At 42.3% G+C, this 17,482-nt stretch overlaps 1 protein-coding gene across 5 annotated transcripts; it reads left to right on the forward strand.

Annotated features, from left to right (window-relative positions):
• Positions 1 to 118: 118 nt before the first annotated feature.
• On the forward strand, positions 119 to 12,617 carry CMPK1 (cytidine/uridine monophosphate kinase 1). Of its 5 annotated transcripts, none has more exon segments than NM_001031564.2 (6): positions 119 to 307; positions 7,725 to 7,871; positions 8,472 to 8,624; positions 9,534 to 9,610; positions 9,697 to 9,793; positions 10,251 to 12,617. In NM_001031564.2, coding segments are annotated over 6 exon segments (591 nt in total). In that variant the 5' UTR covers positions 119 to 232; the 3' UTR covers positions 10,293 to 12,617.
• The last annotated feature ends 4,865 nt before the right edge of the window (positions 12,618 to 17,482 follow it).

Consider the following 17,482-nt stretch of genomic DNA (forward strand, 5'->3'; position numbering starts at 1 on the left):
GAGAGAGCGGCACACAGCGCGGGGCGCTGCCCAACGGCCGAGCGGCTGCCGGCTCCGCGTGCACGTGCCCCGCCCCTCCCGCCCGGCGCGCGCCGACGGGGACCCGGAAGCACTTTCCGCCGGCGGGGACACCTCAGCGGTTGGCGGCGGCTCTGCTTCAGCCCCATCACCGGTCCCGGCCTCGGCGCCCACCGCTGTCCTGCTGCTGCTCCGCCGCCGCCTCCTGCTCCTCATGAAGCCCGTCGTTGTCTTCGTCCTCGGCGGGCCCGGGGCGGGTAAAGGGACGCAGTGCGCTCGCATCGTGGAGGTGAGGGCGGTGGAGCGGGCACTGCACTGGGAAGGGGGGGGGGAGGGGGGTTTTTGAGGGACTACATATCCCAGCATGCCCCAGGGCTGGGCTACGGGGCGCTCTGCAGGCGCTGCCGCGGGGCACGCTGGGGGTTGTAGGCTGCCGCTGGGTCCGGCCCCGGCCGCCCCCAGAAGCGAGGGGAAGGTGGCTGCCTGCGCCGCCTGGGGCCGAGCCGAAAGGCCGCGGCGCTGGGTGGCGGTGGGTGGCAACGCTGCGGCTCGCAGGGCTCGAGGGCTGCGCCCTGTGCATCTGGCAGCGCGACGTGGCAGGGAGGTGGTTCTTGTGCTGCTGCCAGCCCTGCACCTTCTGAACGGGGGCTGCTTTGTGCCGTGGTAGAGGTCAAAACGTGTTCCATAAGGTTACTGCTGCTCTCGCTTTCCATCTGATGGCGTAGGATGAGGCTTCCTGCTGTATTTTACCCATTTTCAGTTTTCCAAATAGGTTTTGACAACCCTGTGAGGTCGAACGAATACCAAAGACAGGAAGGTGCATATTGCGTTCGGGCACTGTCCTCTTAAAAAACAAACCCAGCAGTAATTGTACAGCAGTCCCCATTATCAGTGGGTAATTACAGAAGCATTTAATGCCTGAGTGCTTTCGAACACATCTATGTTGGATTTGTATGTTTGTTTTTTCCCCTGGGCAGCAGTACGTTCTTTTTCTCATTGAGATCTGCAAAGGCTCGAGGTTTGTCCAAACCCACGCTGAAAGAAATGACAGAGCTACAGCAGTGCCCGTGCTTCTGAATCTATTAATGGAAGGAAGAAACCAAGCAAGGCACAAAGCCCCAGTGCCTGGCACAGTCATGCGTGTCCTAGTTCTAATGCTGCAGGTTCCCTCTGCTGTTACATCCCTGTCCTCTGCATGGAGTAACTCGGTTATGTGAATGTGATCTGCACTGAAAAATGCCGTTATGCAGAGTTCTGAAAGGCTTTAACCTCAAATTATAGACTGTTATTCAAACCGGCTTATTCCTTCCATTAAGTGGTGGGATGAAAGGCTCATAGCGTTTGTAAAGCCTTTTTGGTAAGGTCAAATTCTGTCCCTGGTACATAGCAAACAAATGAGCTTAAACTGTAGGGAGTTTTTGTAGGCTGTCATTAAAGGCTTTTGCCAAACCATGAGTGGAGCCTCAGGGCTGAAATGCCTCATGTGGCTGTTGCCATGTGTTTAGAAGTATAAATGCCTTTGGCTTTATAGGTTAATATGATTTGGTAAAGACCGTGTTGATAGGAAGGATTCAAATGAGTCATTTCTACTCAAACTGGAACTGCAGCTAAAAATGGAAACAGAAAATTCACTTTATTCATACTGTGTTTATTTTCTTTTTGAGGCTAGCAACAGAAGTCCAAAAGCTAATAAATGCAGACTTGCTCTAACCCTGCACATCCCATTCACTGCATGAGAAGAAGCTCCTGACATCCTGTGCAGGAGTCGCTGGCTTTGTTTTTTGAGAGAGAGGGTCTGAGGAGGCCTGGGCTGGGGTGAACCTGGTGAAAAATCTTAAAAAGAGCACAAGCATGGACACGTGGATGAAATGCAGTTGAGGTGCTGTTGAGCAACAGCTTTTCTACGTGCACACCTTTGGCCTGGTCCTCACAGTCCCTCTGAGAGCCCTGATGCAGGCAGTTGAACAGCCTTTGTACAATCAATGCTGTTTTCAGGTTGAAAGTATAGTTTCGTTTGGATTTTAGACCCTGTTGGCAGCTTGCCACAGAGAAAAGGAGCCGTGACTGAGTCATAATAAACCTCATTCATCCTTGCTGTATAAACGGACTGATTAATATTAGTTTACATTAGGAATGAATCTGATCCCGTATCTTGCTCTAAATCTGAAGTTTGTGCTCAACAAAAAGTCAGTATGTGTTATAAATACTTCTCAGTTGCTGTACATTCTGGAGATCTGGGACAGAGCACGTGACATGCAGGAGGCTTGCTTTGCTAAGGTGAGATCTTGTTTAATTTTAGCTTCAAGTGGTCTTATTCAAAAACAACAGTAACAGTGGAGCAGAAGTCATATCGGAATCAAAATTGATAAGGTTGGAAAAGACCACTATGATCATCTAGTCCTACCATCAGCCCATCACCATCATGCCTGTGTACTACCCAGGATAAGTTTCTCAAAAAAGTGTCATAATTGTTTTGCTGACTGTTTTATGTTGCCGGAGAAAGGAAATGGCATCAGTCATAGTGCTTGGGAAATACAGATTGCACCCACAAAGCTAAATCTCAGCTTGTGGAGCCCCACCTAGGGATGTGTTCCTGTCATATTTGGACCAAAGTGGAGAAGTGATGTAAGGGCAGAATTTGCAGTAACAAGTGGGAATGGCCACTGACACAGTGTACAAAAGGGAGCAACAGGTAAGCGATGAGGTTACATTATCTTTGCAGTTAAGGTTTAAAGAGACAGCTGAACCAGCCTGCTTTCTGCTAATAGGGAGAGAACACACACATATTCTGTATGTGCACGGTGTTGTCACAGAAATGTAAATGCAGTAGGAATGCTGCTCTAGACCAATTCTTCCTATTTATGAAGAGATTAAGCGGAATTCCCTCAAGTTTTTGTTCTCTCCCCATTCTGCAGATGAGCTCCTGCAACCTCCCACAGTAAGGGTGCTTCTGATGTCACCTGAAGCTGGTGCATAGCTTGTTGGGTGTGGTGCAGTATCTGACAAGGTAGTTCAGATGGCATCTGAATGCAGGTGCTTGAGATAAGCACCATGAAGTGCTGGAAGGTCATATCTTTTGTGATGGTGAGATTACTGTGTATGTACGAGACAAAATGAATGTGTTTTATTGCTGATTTCTGAACTTTGCCTCACAAAAACATTTATGGTACAGTCAAGGAAAAAATACCTCATTCCTCAAATCTGCACAGAAAAAAAATGCTTTTGTTGAGTTAAAGTTTAAAGCTTTACAAACTTTAACTGAAACACAAAGCTCTACTGGGATGGGGGGGGGGGGGGGGAGGAACATGATAGCTAAGTTTTTAGTCTTTATTCCAAGCAAGGTTTCAACTGATAGGGTTATTTTTTTTTTCTATTTTTTTTCTGTTTGTTGTTGGGTGGTTTGGTTTCTTTTGGCTTTGTTTCAAAGTGACTGTGGAGGTTTGGGGTATGCACGACATCCTCTGTGCACACAAAATGTATTCAGTCTCCACCACAGGCCTGGGCTGGATGCTTGTGCTGCATTCCAAAACGAATCCCACCAAGTGGGACACTGAGCCTTCTCCTTCTGTAAGAGTGTCAGTTGGTATCCAAGTAGAGAAAGGTATGAAGTTGTTTTGGGATATACAATAAGGAGGTTCTCTAGGGAGAAGAGAACTTTGGGAAGAACTCTTTGTTTCAGGAACACTCCTCTGGAAGCAGCAGTAGATTTAGCTTTTGCTATCGTGTTAATTGTCTTCTGGAAGTCTGTTGAGAGACAGCATTAACTTTCTTGCAATGAGAACATTTTATAAGTTATTTGCTTTAAACTCAGTTTCTCAAATCTCTTCCAAGAGTGCCAAGTATTAGTAGCCCAGTTAGCTGTGAAGTTCTCATCATTGTTTGCTGGAATGTGAGTTCTTATTCCTGAACTTTGGAGCTGTTTTGATTGTTTAAATCTGTTTTTTCTCCTCTAAAGATTTATTCTCTATATGCTTCCATTTCATAGAATGCAGGCTTCCTCTCTAGGCATTGAATTTTGGCCTTTCTCAACCGTCTCATTGAGCTCAGCATTCCTGCAGCACTGGGGCGTTCTGTTTGCCCCCTCTTTCCGGAGGCGCTGTCAGTGGGATCTCCTTTGTGTGTTTTGTTTTGTTAATGTGGTGTGGGTTTATGTTGTTTTATTTTGCCTTGTGTTTTGTTTTTCCCCAGAGGCACGAGCATATCTCTAACTGGGAAAATAGCTTTTGGCTGGAACAAGCGGACAGGAGGGCTGCTATTGCGATATGATTTATGCTCTAAATTTCTCTTTCCACATGTCGATGGCACAGACAAAACATTTTTAGATTTAAAAAAAAAAAAAAAGAGGGCTGCGTGCTTTCCAAGGTTCTATTTTTATTTTAACCAGTTCTCCAAGAGCATACCTGAGAAAATATAGCAAACTGTGGTTGTTTAGTAAGATTGCTTAAGGTATGACAATCCGGAACTGGGGCAATAAACGTTTGTATTGTGTTTGTTTAGCCCTTTGACTTTCATTTTTCGGATTAACAATGATAAGCCAAGATAGGATTCAAGGTCAGAGCGGTAGTTTGTTTTGCTCTTTGCTTTTTCTTAGCTTCTGCTCACTCGGGGAGGTTTCAGACTCCAGATACTGCTGTGTTGGGGAAGAAACTCCTGTGCCCTGAGCAGGCTGGCAGCGGGAGGAGTCCCAGCAGCAGCTGATCCTGTCCTGCTGCATGGAGAAAGTTGCTAGAGTGAACTCTGCCCTATTCAGGAGTGGCATAGATATGACTCATCTGTTCTCATCTGCAGTTGATATTAATCTATTTATTGTATTTACAGTAAGTAAAGCTTGCTCTGTCTATGGAGCAGAAGTTGCAAGTCCTGGCTGACAGTCCAAGTTTGCCCTGCTGAGTGGGGATGGTCTTTTCCAGGTCTTTGTATAAAGAACAAGCAAGCTGTGGTTTCCTCTGTTTTACAGAGCACTACTAGATGCTGTTCTAAGGAAAATCTCTCAGGTGGGATTGTCGGAGACTTAGACTTGCCTTTCTACTCCATAGAGACCTTTGAAAGCGAAGGAGGAAGGTGTCTGCACTGGTGCTGAAGATAGATGAGATTTTGTCTTTTGTTGACAACTAATTTTTGTAAGAGACTGGATTATGGTTCCCCGAATATAAAAACGCTTTTGGAAACAATGAAAATAGCTTGTTTAGTAGCTGCATACTGATTTAGTGTTTTGTCATAGAAGAACATGCCTGTCAGCTATCATAGTGGAAAACTAATCTATGAAATATATCTTGGAATGTTTTCTTTTCTGTCCTCCAATCTAGAAATCTGTTCAGATTTTAGGTGCTTGATATCCAAGTATTTTGAATTCTTTGGTTTAAGCTATTTTCTCATTAAAGTTGTCTTTTCAGCCCTCTGCTAACATCATGAATCTAACATATATGCATTCTTGAGAACTGAAGAAACTGCTTTTTCATTATTTGAAAGCTACAACCATCCCTTTCTGATTGTGAGGAGAAGGCTTAGGCAGTGGTTGCTGTAATCCCCAGGATGGAGCTTGTTGCAAGCTGTACTTGGCGCTTGTGGAAGTTGTGCTGGCACAGTGCAGACTTGTAAGACGTGAGTGCCTTGCCCCAGCTGTTGTGCAGGAACATTGCAATCTCTTTTGCAAGCTCTTGGGGAGGCAGAGATTTGGTCCAGCTCTGGATGCTTGCTGAGGGTTTGTCCTGCCTGAGATGAAAGAAGACGTTGTGTCCTGGACACGTGGCTTGATTCAGACTGGCGAGAGCAGCGTGAGCACCACATCTCTGAAGCCTGCTGTGTGTGGAGCAGCAGTCCAGCCTCTGTCTGTGCTGTTGGTGTTGTTTAAGCTGACATGTTGTCTTTGGCTCCCGCGTTCCATGCAGTTAACAAATAGATGTTTTGCCACTGAAGGAGAAGTTTGTTTATCTTACTGCCTGGTTAATACATTCTGAAGGTTACTCTGGAAGACAATTTACTATTATCTAAAGCAACTCCATTTATACAACAGCGCTCTGCAGCACTTCTCTCTTTTACTTCCCTGTTCAGCCCTTAAGAAATAATCCCGCTTGCTGTTGCAAATGACAGAAAATTCCAAAAATTGCCTGACTCCACTTCCTTTTTCTGCATGAGAAGGGACATGCCAGAGAAAATCAAATGGGTTGGTAATCCTCTAAAACAGAAGGGATTATATTTTCCTCCTGTTTTCTTCTGAGTAGGAACTTAATGTTAAAAATATCATCGTTCTTTAACTGTACAGAGAAGTCCGTGTTAATTTAGGATTCGGCAAAGTAAGGTTTCCTGCTTAAGAGAAAAGATTTACTCTGGTTTACAGTGTCTGTAGTCCATAGTTAATATGCAGATTTGTAGTTAAATAAGCATATCCAAACGCAGTGCACATGAAAGCAGGAGTACACTGAGCTTACAGGGGATGGCAGCGGAGGTTTTTCTTCACAGTTACTTAAAGCAAAATCTTGTTTCCTTTTCTTTCCAGATGTGTAGCATTTTGGAGATTTAGGTAATTATATCCCTTCTTAAATTATGACTATGCAGAACAAACTTTCCACGCTTTTGTGGGTGAAATTGGAAAGCAACTGAAATGTTTCTAAAGCCACTTAGTGGGTTGTGTAATATTTCTGTTGTACTTAGTCCAGTCACCAAGTTTGTAAATCCCAAGTTCACAGCCTTAACGTGCATTTAGTCACATTGATTATCCTGTTCAGGCACTGTCTTTGAAATTTGCTTTGGAAGCTGCTGCAGCCAAGCTGATAACCCTGAAGCAATTTGCTGCTGCTTTTGTTTTGTGTGAAAACTTTAGGACAAATGTGTATAGGTGTACTCTGTTTGCGGTGTATGGCTAGCTTAGCTGTTTTATTGCCAGTTTAGTTTAAGTATTCATCAAGGAGATGTCTTTATGCTTGTTTTTATGTAGTATACTTGCCCAGGGAGTGTGCTTGGTTAGTTTTCTGGTGGTACTAAATGAGCCGAGCAAAGGGTTGTTTTGTGCTCTGAATTTTCCCTTATAACAACACATCTGTGTTTTTTACAGCAACGCATCTGTAGCTTTGCACTGGTTTTCTATTTATGATTGTACATGCCTGAGAAATTCAACTATAACAACTTTCACCAGCGTTTCGCATTAGCAAAGCTCTCAGCTTTTCTTTGAGGTGAAGGAAGAGGCTCGTGGTGTTTGATGTTCTCCTGCATGCTGATCCCAAATCAATAGACTTGGACCTGATCTCTGCTTTTTTGCAGCGCGTGGTGTTAAAATGTTTTGGTGGTTATTAGTCAATAGATCAAGTCATGATTTAGCAAGTGAAGAAACTAAGCAGTAAATTTGTGTAGGATGGGGGTGGAGCTCAGAGAGAGTCTGGAGTTTGTTAAACGTCTCATTGTACAATGCAACATTGCAAGAAACACCCTGGGGACTTTGAGACCGTCATATTTCCAAATGTGACAGTGCTACCTTTGGAAACAGGACACGAATGTCTGCCCAAGGCCCTGCTGACCATTCTGCCCAGGAATCTCTCATTGTGCTTTCTGTGCATCCTGAAGATGGAATACATCTGTCACCAGCAAGCTGCTATTTCCTGTATTTTCCTGTCGTAATACAAAGATAAATGTGGCTGATAGTGTTGACTGATGTAAGTTTGCATGTGTACTAATTCAAGGGTATCTGTGCCTGTTTCTTTTGCACTTTTCAGAAGTACGGCTACACGCACCTTTCTGCTGGCGACCTCCTTCGAGACGAACGGAAAAGGCCAGGCTCACAATATGGAGAACTCATTGAGAACTACATTAAGGAGGGGGAAATCGTACCAGTTGAAATAACCATCAGCTTGTTGAAGAGGGTAAGGAAAGGGCTGTTTCCTTGCTGGTTCACTCTTGCAGACTGAGCCACGAAGCAGCGGCAGTATTTTGGAAGAACTGTCCCTATTACCCCTCTGTTTTATCAGGATAGTCAGGTGAAGGAGAGGAGAAGAGCACCTGCTAATGTTCCTGTGGAAGGAAAAGTTCCAATCTTTATCTTTATTAGATGTCCAGGAAAATAATCAGAATATCTCTTCTGAGATGGAAAAGGCTTCTTTTGCTCATTCAGCTGAACTTCTTTGGAGTCCTTTTCATTGTCATTCACTCTAGACCAGGGACTGTTTGACATCTGGTACTGCAATGTGCTGTTACATAATACTGTAGAGTATAAAGTTTTAAAGTTGGGCTTTAAAAGATGTTAAGCTTAATGAAATAGGATAGTCAGTTTGAAAGGAAGCTCCATTGCCACATCAGTGCAGTAATTAGAACGTGTTGAAGATGAAACAAAAAAATACGTTGTACATCTGCAATAGTTCTATGACAAATGCTTCTTAATTTAATATATGAATACTTCGGAGGTGATTAAGGAATTGATAAATAGTTGCCTGTGCAGGAGGTTTTGATTTGAATTCTCTTATCAGGCTATGGATCAAACAATGGCTGCAAATTCCCAGAAGAACAAGTTCTTGATTGATGGCTTTCCCAGAAACGAAGATAATCTTCAAGGCTGGAATAAGACTATGGATGGAAAGGCGGATGTTTCTTTTGTTCTCTTTTTTGATTGCGACAATGAGGTAATGAAGTGTGTTAGGCTGTAACTTCCTTTCTTGCTGTATTGTGAGAGTCATTCAAGAAGAACAATAAAACTGTTGGGTAGTGAATCTTCCAGTATTAATAGACCGGGGGAGGAATAGAAATAAAATGTGGTCAGTGAGTCTCGGGGATTTTTGGCAGCCTGTTTTTGCAGATGAGAAACTACAGGCTTTTGAAATAGCAAGTGGATAATTACACTCCATATAATCTTGTACAAACAAATTACATTGAAGAAACAACTCAAACAGTTGCGTTCTCAAGGAGAGTTTATAAAACCTTTAAGCATATCAAACATTTATTTGATTCATTGTCAGAAGACGCTGCTATGTTTACTCTTAAGGATTTCAGAGTACTTGTTCAGTCAGAAATCAGTTTAATATCAATGTTTGCTTTAATTCTGAAGTGGTGACAGCATACATCTTAATTTTCATAGTTGTGAGCTGTGATGTAGGTACTCAGTGATCAACATTTTACTCAGCAAGTCATTAGATTTTAAGGACTTTTTGACAGTGATACATTAGTCCTTTAACAAATGCCATGATATGCTGCCTTTAAAATATGGCAGCGCCCTTGAGGGATAAAAACTGATACAAAAAGATCCCAACACCTTAATCTTTCTTCTTTTTTTTGGTCTAATTTTCTGATAAATAGATTATTTTTTTTAACTTAATTGCACACCACAGAACTTGATCTTTCTTTTGTTTTCACTATTTAACTCTGTGTGAATTCCAGGTTACAAACATCAAATCTGGACAGTATTTTGAGCATCAGGCCTATTTATATTTTTTTCAAAGATGCGCTATTAATTCAGCATTTCTTGTTTGTTCCTGCTTTTCAGACAGCATGTTACGTTCTTGGTTGTGATCATCCTTTTGATGCTTTTTCTGTAGATATGCATTGGTCGCTGTCTTGAAAGAGGCAAGAGCAGTGGCAGGAGTGATGATAATCGGGAGAGTCTGGAAAAGAGGTACTGTATCCCAAACTTTCAGATCTCTTTTCTTTCAATTCTATTATGTAATGCTTCTGTTTTTTTCCTCCTTTGCTTTCTCCTAGAATTCATACATATCTGCAGTCGACTAGGCCTATAATAGACTTATATGAGAGAATGGGAAAAGTTAGAAGAGTGGATGCCTCTAAATCAGTTGATGAAGTAAGTATATAAGCCAAAAATATGGAGGTAACAGCAGCAGTGTATTTATTGATGGTGTCTTTCTTGGATGTGTGTATGGCTAGTGAAGTCAGTTTGTTACTGGTGTTCATTACTGGTGGAGGTTATGGAACTTTCATTTTGACTCTTGAAGAACCGATTGAGATGGGTATGACTAAGAAATGAATTTCTGCTTGAATGTGAACTGGACTAAACAGATTTTCAGTGTTTCTGTGTAACAGTTTGTTGTTCTTGGCTTTTTTTCCACTTTAATGAACTTTGAAATACTTAATATTAAGTCCCCATTTCCTAGAACTGATTGAAATTGTTCTACTAAATAATCAGTAGAAATTCTAAGAAAACCATCTTTAAATGCTATCAATTATTGTGTTCTGGATTAATTTCAAGTGACTGTTTACCTAACATTTCATAAAATTAATAATCTTCTCTTTCTTTTTAGGTCTTTGAAAAAGTTGTACAAATATTTGACAAAGAAGGCTAATTTCCAGCTTGGAAGATCATTTAAACTTGTGCTTGAATCTTGCTTGAATAGCTGCTACTGCAGTCCACACTTTGTAATTGTTTTATGTTGGGTTTTTTGTTGGGTTTTTTTTTTTTCACATATCAAATGACAATTGGAAAAGCAGTTAATTAAAAATGGATGCTTTGTTTTTGTTTTTTTAATAGGAAATCTTTTCTTGTGGCTATAGTTACGAGTTTTGTGGTTCTCCATTAGTATAAGTTTGGTTGCTCACACAGCAAAATCATAGTTAAAACATCTCTCTCAAGAGACTGTTCTGTCACAGTTCTGTGCCTATCACAGGCAGCCCTTCTTATTCCTTATTGCCATACACCTGTTCTTCATGATCAATTAAGCAGCAGCACTAAGCATTGCCCTTGTTTGTCTTTTGGATACCTGGACCAAATTGAAGAGACTGGGATTTTTTTTTTCTTCAGAGTGTAATTTTTGTCACCAAGTTCTCTGTTATCCCCAAACATGGATTCTGTAGGTAAAACTGCAGTTAGTATGAGAATCTGCTTTTGTAGTTCTCACAAAACTACTTAATATGCTGTTCAGCAATAGACATACAAAGTACTCATTGGAAAGGGGTGCTGTCTCACGATTCTGGGTGTAAACTGTCTTGTAAATTCTTGACTACCTGGATGACATGGCCCTGGGCTATGCCTTGTCTTCATTTCCAAAATGCTGAGGGTACGTTTTTAAGTCAGGTCAGTATTTCCATACTCATTTATTTTGAATGATAGTTTTGTTCTTAATTAGAGCACGGCCTTCACAAGGTGCAAAACTATTAAATAGTGTACAGTAAGCCAACTCTTCTAACAGTTCTGTCTTTTGTAACAAGTAGAAGGGATTTTCTGTATTATAATTACTGCAATACTGTGTCACTGAATGCTTTAAGGTTTATTACCTGGGGAAATATTTTTATGGTTAAACTTGTGAATTTGTTTCCCTGAAATTGTATAATTTTAATAACTGTTTGTTTGAGAAGATTATAAATTATTGCACTTTTGTTACGATGTGGCCAGCAACAAGGAAGGTATCTTGCAGAAGGAAGCTCTGTTCCCTTAAACAGATTTGATCCTGCTTTATCACATTCTCTTGAATTAGTGCAGTCAGATGCCATTATATTTGGGAGAAGCAGGTAGCTAGCTGAAACAAGCAGTGTTTTAAATGTTTGTACAGATGTGTAATCCTGCCTTTTGTTTAAAGTAACCCCCCCACCTCCCATCAGACTAGTATGCACAGGTCTGTGGGGGCCCGACCATGCATTCCTTGCACGCCCTAAGCTTTCACTGAAGAAAGCCCCAGAAGACTTGAGGATGGGTGTTTTAACTGATTTTAGTGATAGAATTTGTCTTGCTGCATTAACTGACACTGTAATTGGTTTATGAGATGCTAATGGGTGTTGCCAATTACAGCTTGGAAACGTTGGGGTTCAGCTTTTCTTTATTGATTACTCTCTATTTAAAGGAAGCTTTAAATTTAGCCTACCTTCTAATGAGAATCAGATGTGTTGGTTCTCATGCTGTGATCTGCTCTCTGCTGGCAGATTTGTACGTGCATGAACTCTCATTTTACTGAGGTTCTCGAGGCTGTTGGACTGGGTAAGAGAAATACAGAAACAAAGGGTAAACTACAGTATCTTTTCTGGTTCGGTGGTAATTCTAGCAGAGTACTGAGCACAAATACCTGTTTACTACTGCAGAATATATGGACCATGACTACTGCTGTGAGTGTGGGAGGCTAATGCTTTTGCTTGACGGATTTTCCCTTAGATAAATAAATCATGGGATGTAAATCTTATTCTATAAGTATGCTGACATAGGATGGGATCCAGTGGAACTGTTTTAATGTGAAGGTTAAAATCAAGGTTTTTTTGAAGAAGACTTCAAGCAGGATTCTTTAATCTACTTAGAGATTGAATAAGTTTTCTTTCTAAGTTACTGGCTCTTGCAGATTCTGCTGAGAACGGTGTACTGCTTTTCTCTCATTGTATACTTTGTGTATTTAAGTGCTGAAGGAAGCAAAACCCTTATAGCAAAGTTGGTTTTGTTTTGTTCACTTTGTTTTTTAAGAAATAATGTTTCAGCAATATTGAATTTGGAGTGGATTGTAATGTGTCTGTGCGAAGGCTATTTGTCATTTTATTTATTTAAGATGCCATTAATTGTTACCAATTCTTTCAAGTCAGAGTTAAGATTGAAATGAAGATTAAAGGTAGTATGCCAATGTGTCATGCCCATTTAGCAGCAAAACTGTACAAAGAATTTGAGAAGATACAATAAACTTTGTTCTGTGGCTTAATAGAAGTGCTTGGCTTACAGTTCTCTGTCATAGGGGGTATTTTTCATATAGTAGTGTTGTGTGTGTGTGTGTGTGTATATATGTGCACTTCATACATCTGGCATGCATACATACACATGGGCATGTCTAGAAGTTCAGCTTTCCCCATCAAAACTGAAATCCTGAAGACCCTGTTTGGCACTAGATAAGATCAGGCTAATGCCTGTGGAATTGGTATCTTTTCTTGCTTGTATAGATTTGTCCAATTTATTCTTATATTTTCACAGCGGCAGTGCTGGAAATTGTGTGCTTAAGGGAGCCTTTCTTCATTTCACAGTACTTATCAAATGTGCTGGTTGAGAACTTGCTGTTGGACACTGGTCTTGGTTCTACTTCAGGGGCGACAAAGCTGTTTTGGGTGTCAGTGCAAGCAGGATTGGCACAGTGTGGTGTGGCATTTGTGTTCTTTAAAAACAAACAAAAGAAAAACCCTGAGAAGCTGCCAGGCTGATTTTAAGTCTTCGCATTTCACATAATGCATTTTATGACAAACCTCTGTTTATTCACATGTAGGTTTTCAGTAAACAACATGTTGGTGTTAAAGCCTTACTCTGGAAGGATTTGCACAACAGGTCTGCAAGGGATGGGGAAGAGCAGGGAATTTTCCAGCAGTGTAAGTATCTTTCTGCTGGTAAGACAAGGTAAGCAAATGTCTTTTCAGAAACTTGCTGAAATCTGAGGGTGTGGAGTCTCAGAGGGAGCAGAGGACAAGGGCAAGGCTATGATGGCCTGACCTACAGCAAGCTTTTCCCTCCCATGAAGACCTGAACTGAAAGTCCCTGCCTGAACAGTGCTGGTTTGAGGGGTGTGTGAGGGCAGGAGGAGGGACCAGCATGGAGAACTTAAGCATGGAGTTGAGGATTGTGTCACAGTAAGACATTCCCCACTAGCAACATTTATTTTTAAAAGACTTTCTCGAGGTTGTTCTGAGATCTTATGCAAAATGCTGCGTCTCAGAAGGAGAAATCTAAGTGGGGAGATTGTGCTGCTGCCCAGGCTGAACCGAGGAGAATGGGAGAGTTAAGTTGAAAGAGCCTCGCTTCAGACTAGGGCTGCTAACTGTTATCTGTTGGCAGTTCTGAAGCTGCCAGCAGTTAGGATCCTAAGTTACAGATGAGTGAATTTCTACTGTTCTTAGTTTTTAAGTTCAGCACCACTTCACTCCTCGTTCTGAAGATCATAGAATCATAGAATGGCCTGGGTTGAAAAGGACCATAATGATCATAGAGTTTCAACCCCCCTGCTATGTGCAGGGTCGCCAACCACCAGACCAGGCTGCCCAGAGCCACATCCAGCCTGGCCTTGGATGCCTGCAGGGATGGGGCATCCACAGCCTCCTTGGGCAAACTGTTCCAGTGTGTCACACACCCTCTGTGTGAAAAACTTCTTCCTAATATCCAACCTAAACCTCCCTGTCTCAGTTTAAAGCCATTCCCCCTTGTCCTATCACTGTTCACCCTCACAAACAGCCATTCAGAGGTCTTTGAAAGCTGTAATCTATGGCTGGGCAGTCGGCCGTCTGTTTAGGTGAGAAGAGCAGATTATTGGAGCTGCAGCAGTGCTTGAGCACTGCACACCTGGGGCTGTGTGCTCATCATAGTCTGAAGATCCCAAGAGTAACAGCTAAGAGTGAAAACTGCAAGATGATGCAAAGACTTAAGATTCAGCTAATCGGATAACAAAGGAGACAGCAACAAAAATATTCAGACTTGATTTCATAGAGCAGCAGTTCTCACCCTCTTTTGATCTGCAGACCTTTACAAATCTTCCAGTGCAGATATGGGGGCATAGATGAATTTAATCCTGCTGCTCTCAGCTATTTTTCATGGATTGCTTAGTTTAAGATGGTGGTTTTCAGCCTGTGGTCTGTAGAGTATTGCGGTTGGTAACAATAGATGTCTTTATTGAGTCTGCTAATCTGCTCAGCTGAAGTATTCTCTATCCTCTTTGCTTTTTGCCTTTTAATGTCTTTTCCTTACCTTTCTGAATTGCAGATACTCTTTGGGATGGCGAAGAGTTGCTCTTACCAGTCTCTGTTCCTTGCAAAAGAAGCAAAATCTTTATGTACCTTCAGCCTAAGTCTGTTTCTGCCAGTGAGCTGGGTGCCTAATCTGCTACAAAACTGACATTGTTGAGCACGTTGTGGTATTTTTCTTTAAACTATAAGAGATCTTTGTAGTACCTGTGTGCTTTTCTCCTGTGAGTGAGATCAGATCTGTCCATCAGGCTTTTAGCACAGAGCTTAGCAGCAATTGCATGTGAAAATCTCAGTCGCTAGGTGTTAAACTAGCACTGACCTGTTAGGCCTTAGAAGCCAGTGAAATGAATGAGGAGGGGAGTAAAGATGCTTATGGAAATTCAGTCAATTCTGCTTCACTAATCAGACTTCAGCTTTAGATATACATCCGTCCATTCTGTGCAGCGACGATGCTTGTATTTAATCTAGCTCATCTTTTTGCAGTTACGCTGGAGAGAAAGTCATACAAATGCTTCCCCTGCCCTGAAGCTGGCTCTCTTCCCTTGTTGCCATTTCCACCTGGAATTCCAGGAGCTGCAGGGGTGAGAATCTGTCTTTAGGGTAAAGCTGTAGAAGCAAAGCTGGGCAGAATGAAGACAAATGGAGCCGTTCTTGTGGAGAGCTGGATGCACAGCTTTTTCTCACTGTGAGCAGCAGTGCCAGGCTACTTTGTCATCCTGGTTTATAACTGCATTCAGACAGCAGAAGAAAAATGTTCTCTTCCCCCACAGATATTTGGCAGAAAGCTCGCTTTTGTCTAAAATGCTCCTTAAGCACTGTGCAACACATTCAATCCTAAACCAAATACCAGTTTGAGTTGTGCTTTTTCTTATTCACAAATAGGAGGGTTTGGGTCAGTTTCATGTAATAGCTGCTGTAGTGAGACCAAAAAAAAAAAAAGCAAGGCGCCATCCCAAAAAGATATTATCTGCTTTATTCTGGAGGGCTTTTTAGCACAATGCAGTTCCTTTATGGTAAGAAATGGCAAAGGCCGCCAGATTGCTGGGCAGCTATTGGGGTAAGTGTGATGATATGTGATGGTATGTGGAAATGGTACCTTATGCAGCAGATCTGCTTGTGCAAAGCTAAACTGTGCTCGGCACGCTTCTTCATTTAGTCCTGTGAGATGTGGGGAAGGTGCTTCGGAATAACTTGTCAGTTGGATCAAGTCTTAGGAGTGAATCTTAATCTACCGTGGAGGCTTCAGAGACTGCCAGTATCTCTCAAGGTATTTGGAGGATGTAATGTGTGGTGGTGGTCTTTCCGGCTGAACATGGAGCTGTCTCTTTAGGTGGATGCTTCAGGCATTGCCACTGTTGTGGCAGCTAGACCAAGCTGAAATCACCAAATATCCCCATGTCCATGGTGCATTCTAACCCAAATACCTCTGTTGTTGGAAATGGGGATAATTTTACTGCATTCTTTTTCATTTAACGTTTTCTAAGTGCATTTTACCACTTCTTTGTGACCTAGAGCTCAGGTTTGAAGTGCTGCTCCTGAAGCAAGCATTGCACTTGGCTCACCAGGTGTGACTTCTCATGGAGCTTCCCTGCGTGCTGTTCTTGTCGGTGAGAGCAGATTGCTTCTAGCAATAGACATCCCACACATTTCTGTACCTTCTTTAAGAAAAGCACCAGGATTTTCTGCTAACTGCAGAAATTCCTGACGGACGCCTTCACCATTTGTCATTTGTTCTATAAGCAGCCTTCATTCACAAGTAACCTTTAAGCAAACATCAAGATTGAGTAATTGAGCTGTTCCAATGCAACACGCGCATCTACACTCTCCTCTTTAATTATGTTTGACACACGTGCTTATGTTTCCCTATTAATGAGAGGGAGAGTCATTTCTGTCTCTAGCCTGTAGACATTCACAACATGGAGAAGGCAATGTTTGGAGCCAGAAGTGAAAAGCTGGCTCGGGGTTTTGGCTCTGCTTTTTTGGGAAGTGGCCCCACAGGCTCTTGGAAGTACGATTTTTTGCTCACAAGGCAATTGCTTCAATGTGCCACAAGGAGGGGTGCAAGGTTCGCACAGAGGAGGATGCAGACTGGAAGTGTCGCTCATAGGCTGTGCAGTGTTTCCTGTGGTTTGAAAGACCTTTTTACTTTAAAAAAAAGCACGTTTATCGTTTCAGTGGTGCAACTTCATTTCTTTATGGGATTTTTTTTATTATTCTTTTGGGATAGATTTATGGTGCAGAGAGATCTGCTGCGTTGGTAATTTGACAGCGATGAATGTCATGCTTTTTTTTTGTCAGTTTATTTACTTGTATCTAATGAGAACAACTAGATGGGGCCAACTTAATTAGTGTGGGTGTTCTGTGCCACTGCATTCATGATAGCTTTGTCATCCTCATCCTGAAGCAATGAGGCAACTTTACAAGGCTGGCCTAGGAGAGATCTTTCTGTTAGTAAAGGAGTCGTGTACCTGGTGTTTGGGGAGCTCATAGAACCATAGAATAGTTGGATTGAAAGGGACCTTAAAGCCCACCCAGGTCCAACCCCCTGCTGTGGACTGATTGCCCCCCAGCTGCCCAGAGGCCCCATCCAACCTGACCTTAATTACCTCCAGGGATGTGTTCCTGGTCTGTTCATCCCAGAGAGCCTCAGAATTGAGCTCTGCCCTGGGCTGGCAAGGGAGAAAGAACAACAGGTGATGCTGCTGGGAGGAGCCAAGCACTAAGCATCCAAATCCAGTTCACAGGGCAATTTTAGAGGAAAATGTCTGTAGCTACACAGTTTAAAACCTCAACACACAGAGAAGTTGTGGATGCCCCGTGCCTGGAGGTGCCCAAGGCCAAATTGGAT

Source organism: Gallus gallus, chromosome 8, assembly GCF_016699485.2.
Source record: "Gallus gallus isolate bGalGal1 chromosome 8, bGalGal1.mat.broiler.GRCg7b, whole genome shotgun sequence".
NCBI classification, from domain to species: Eukaryota; Metazoa; Chordata; class Aves; order Galliformes; family Phasianidae; genus Gallus; species Gallus gallus.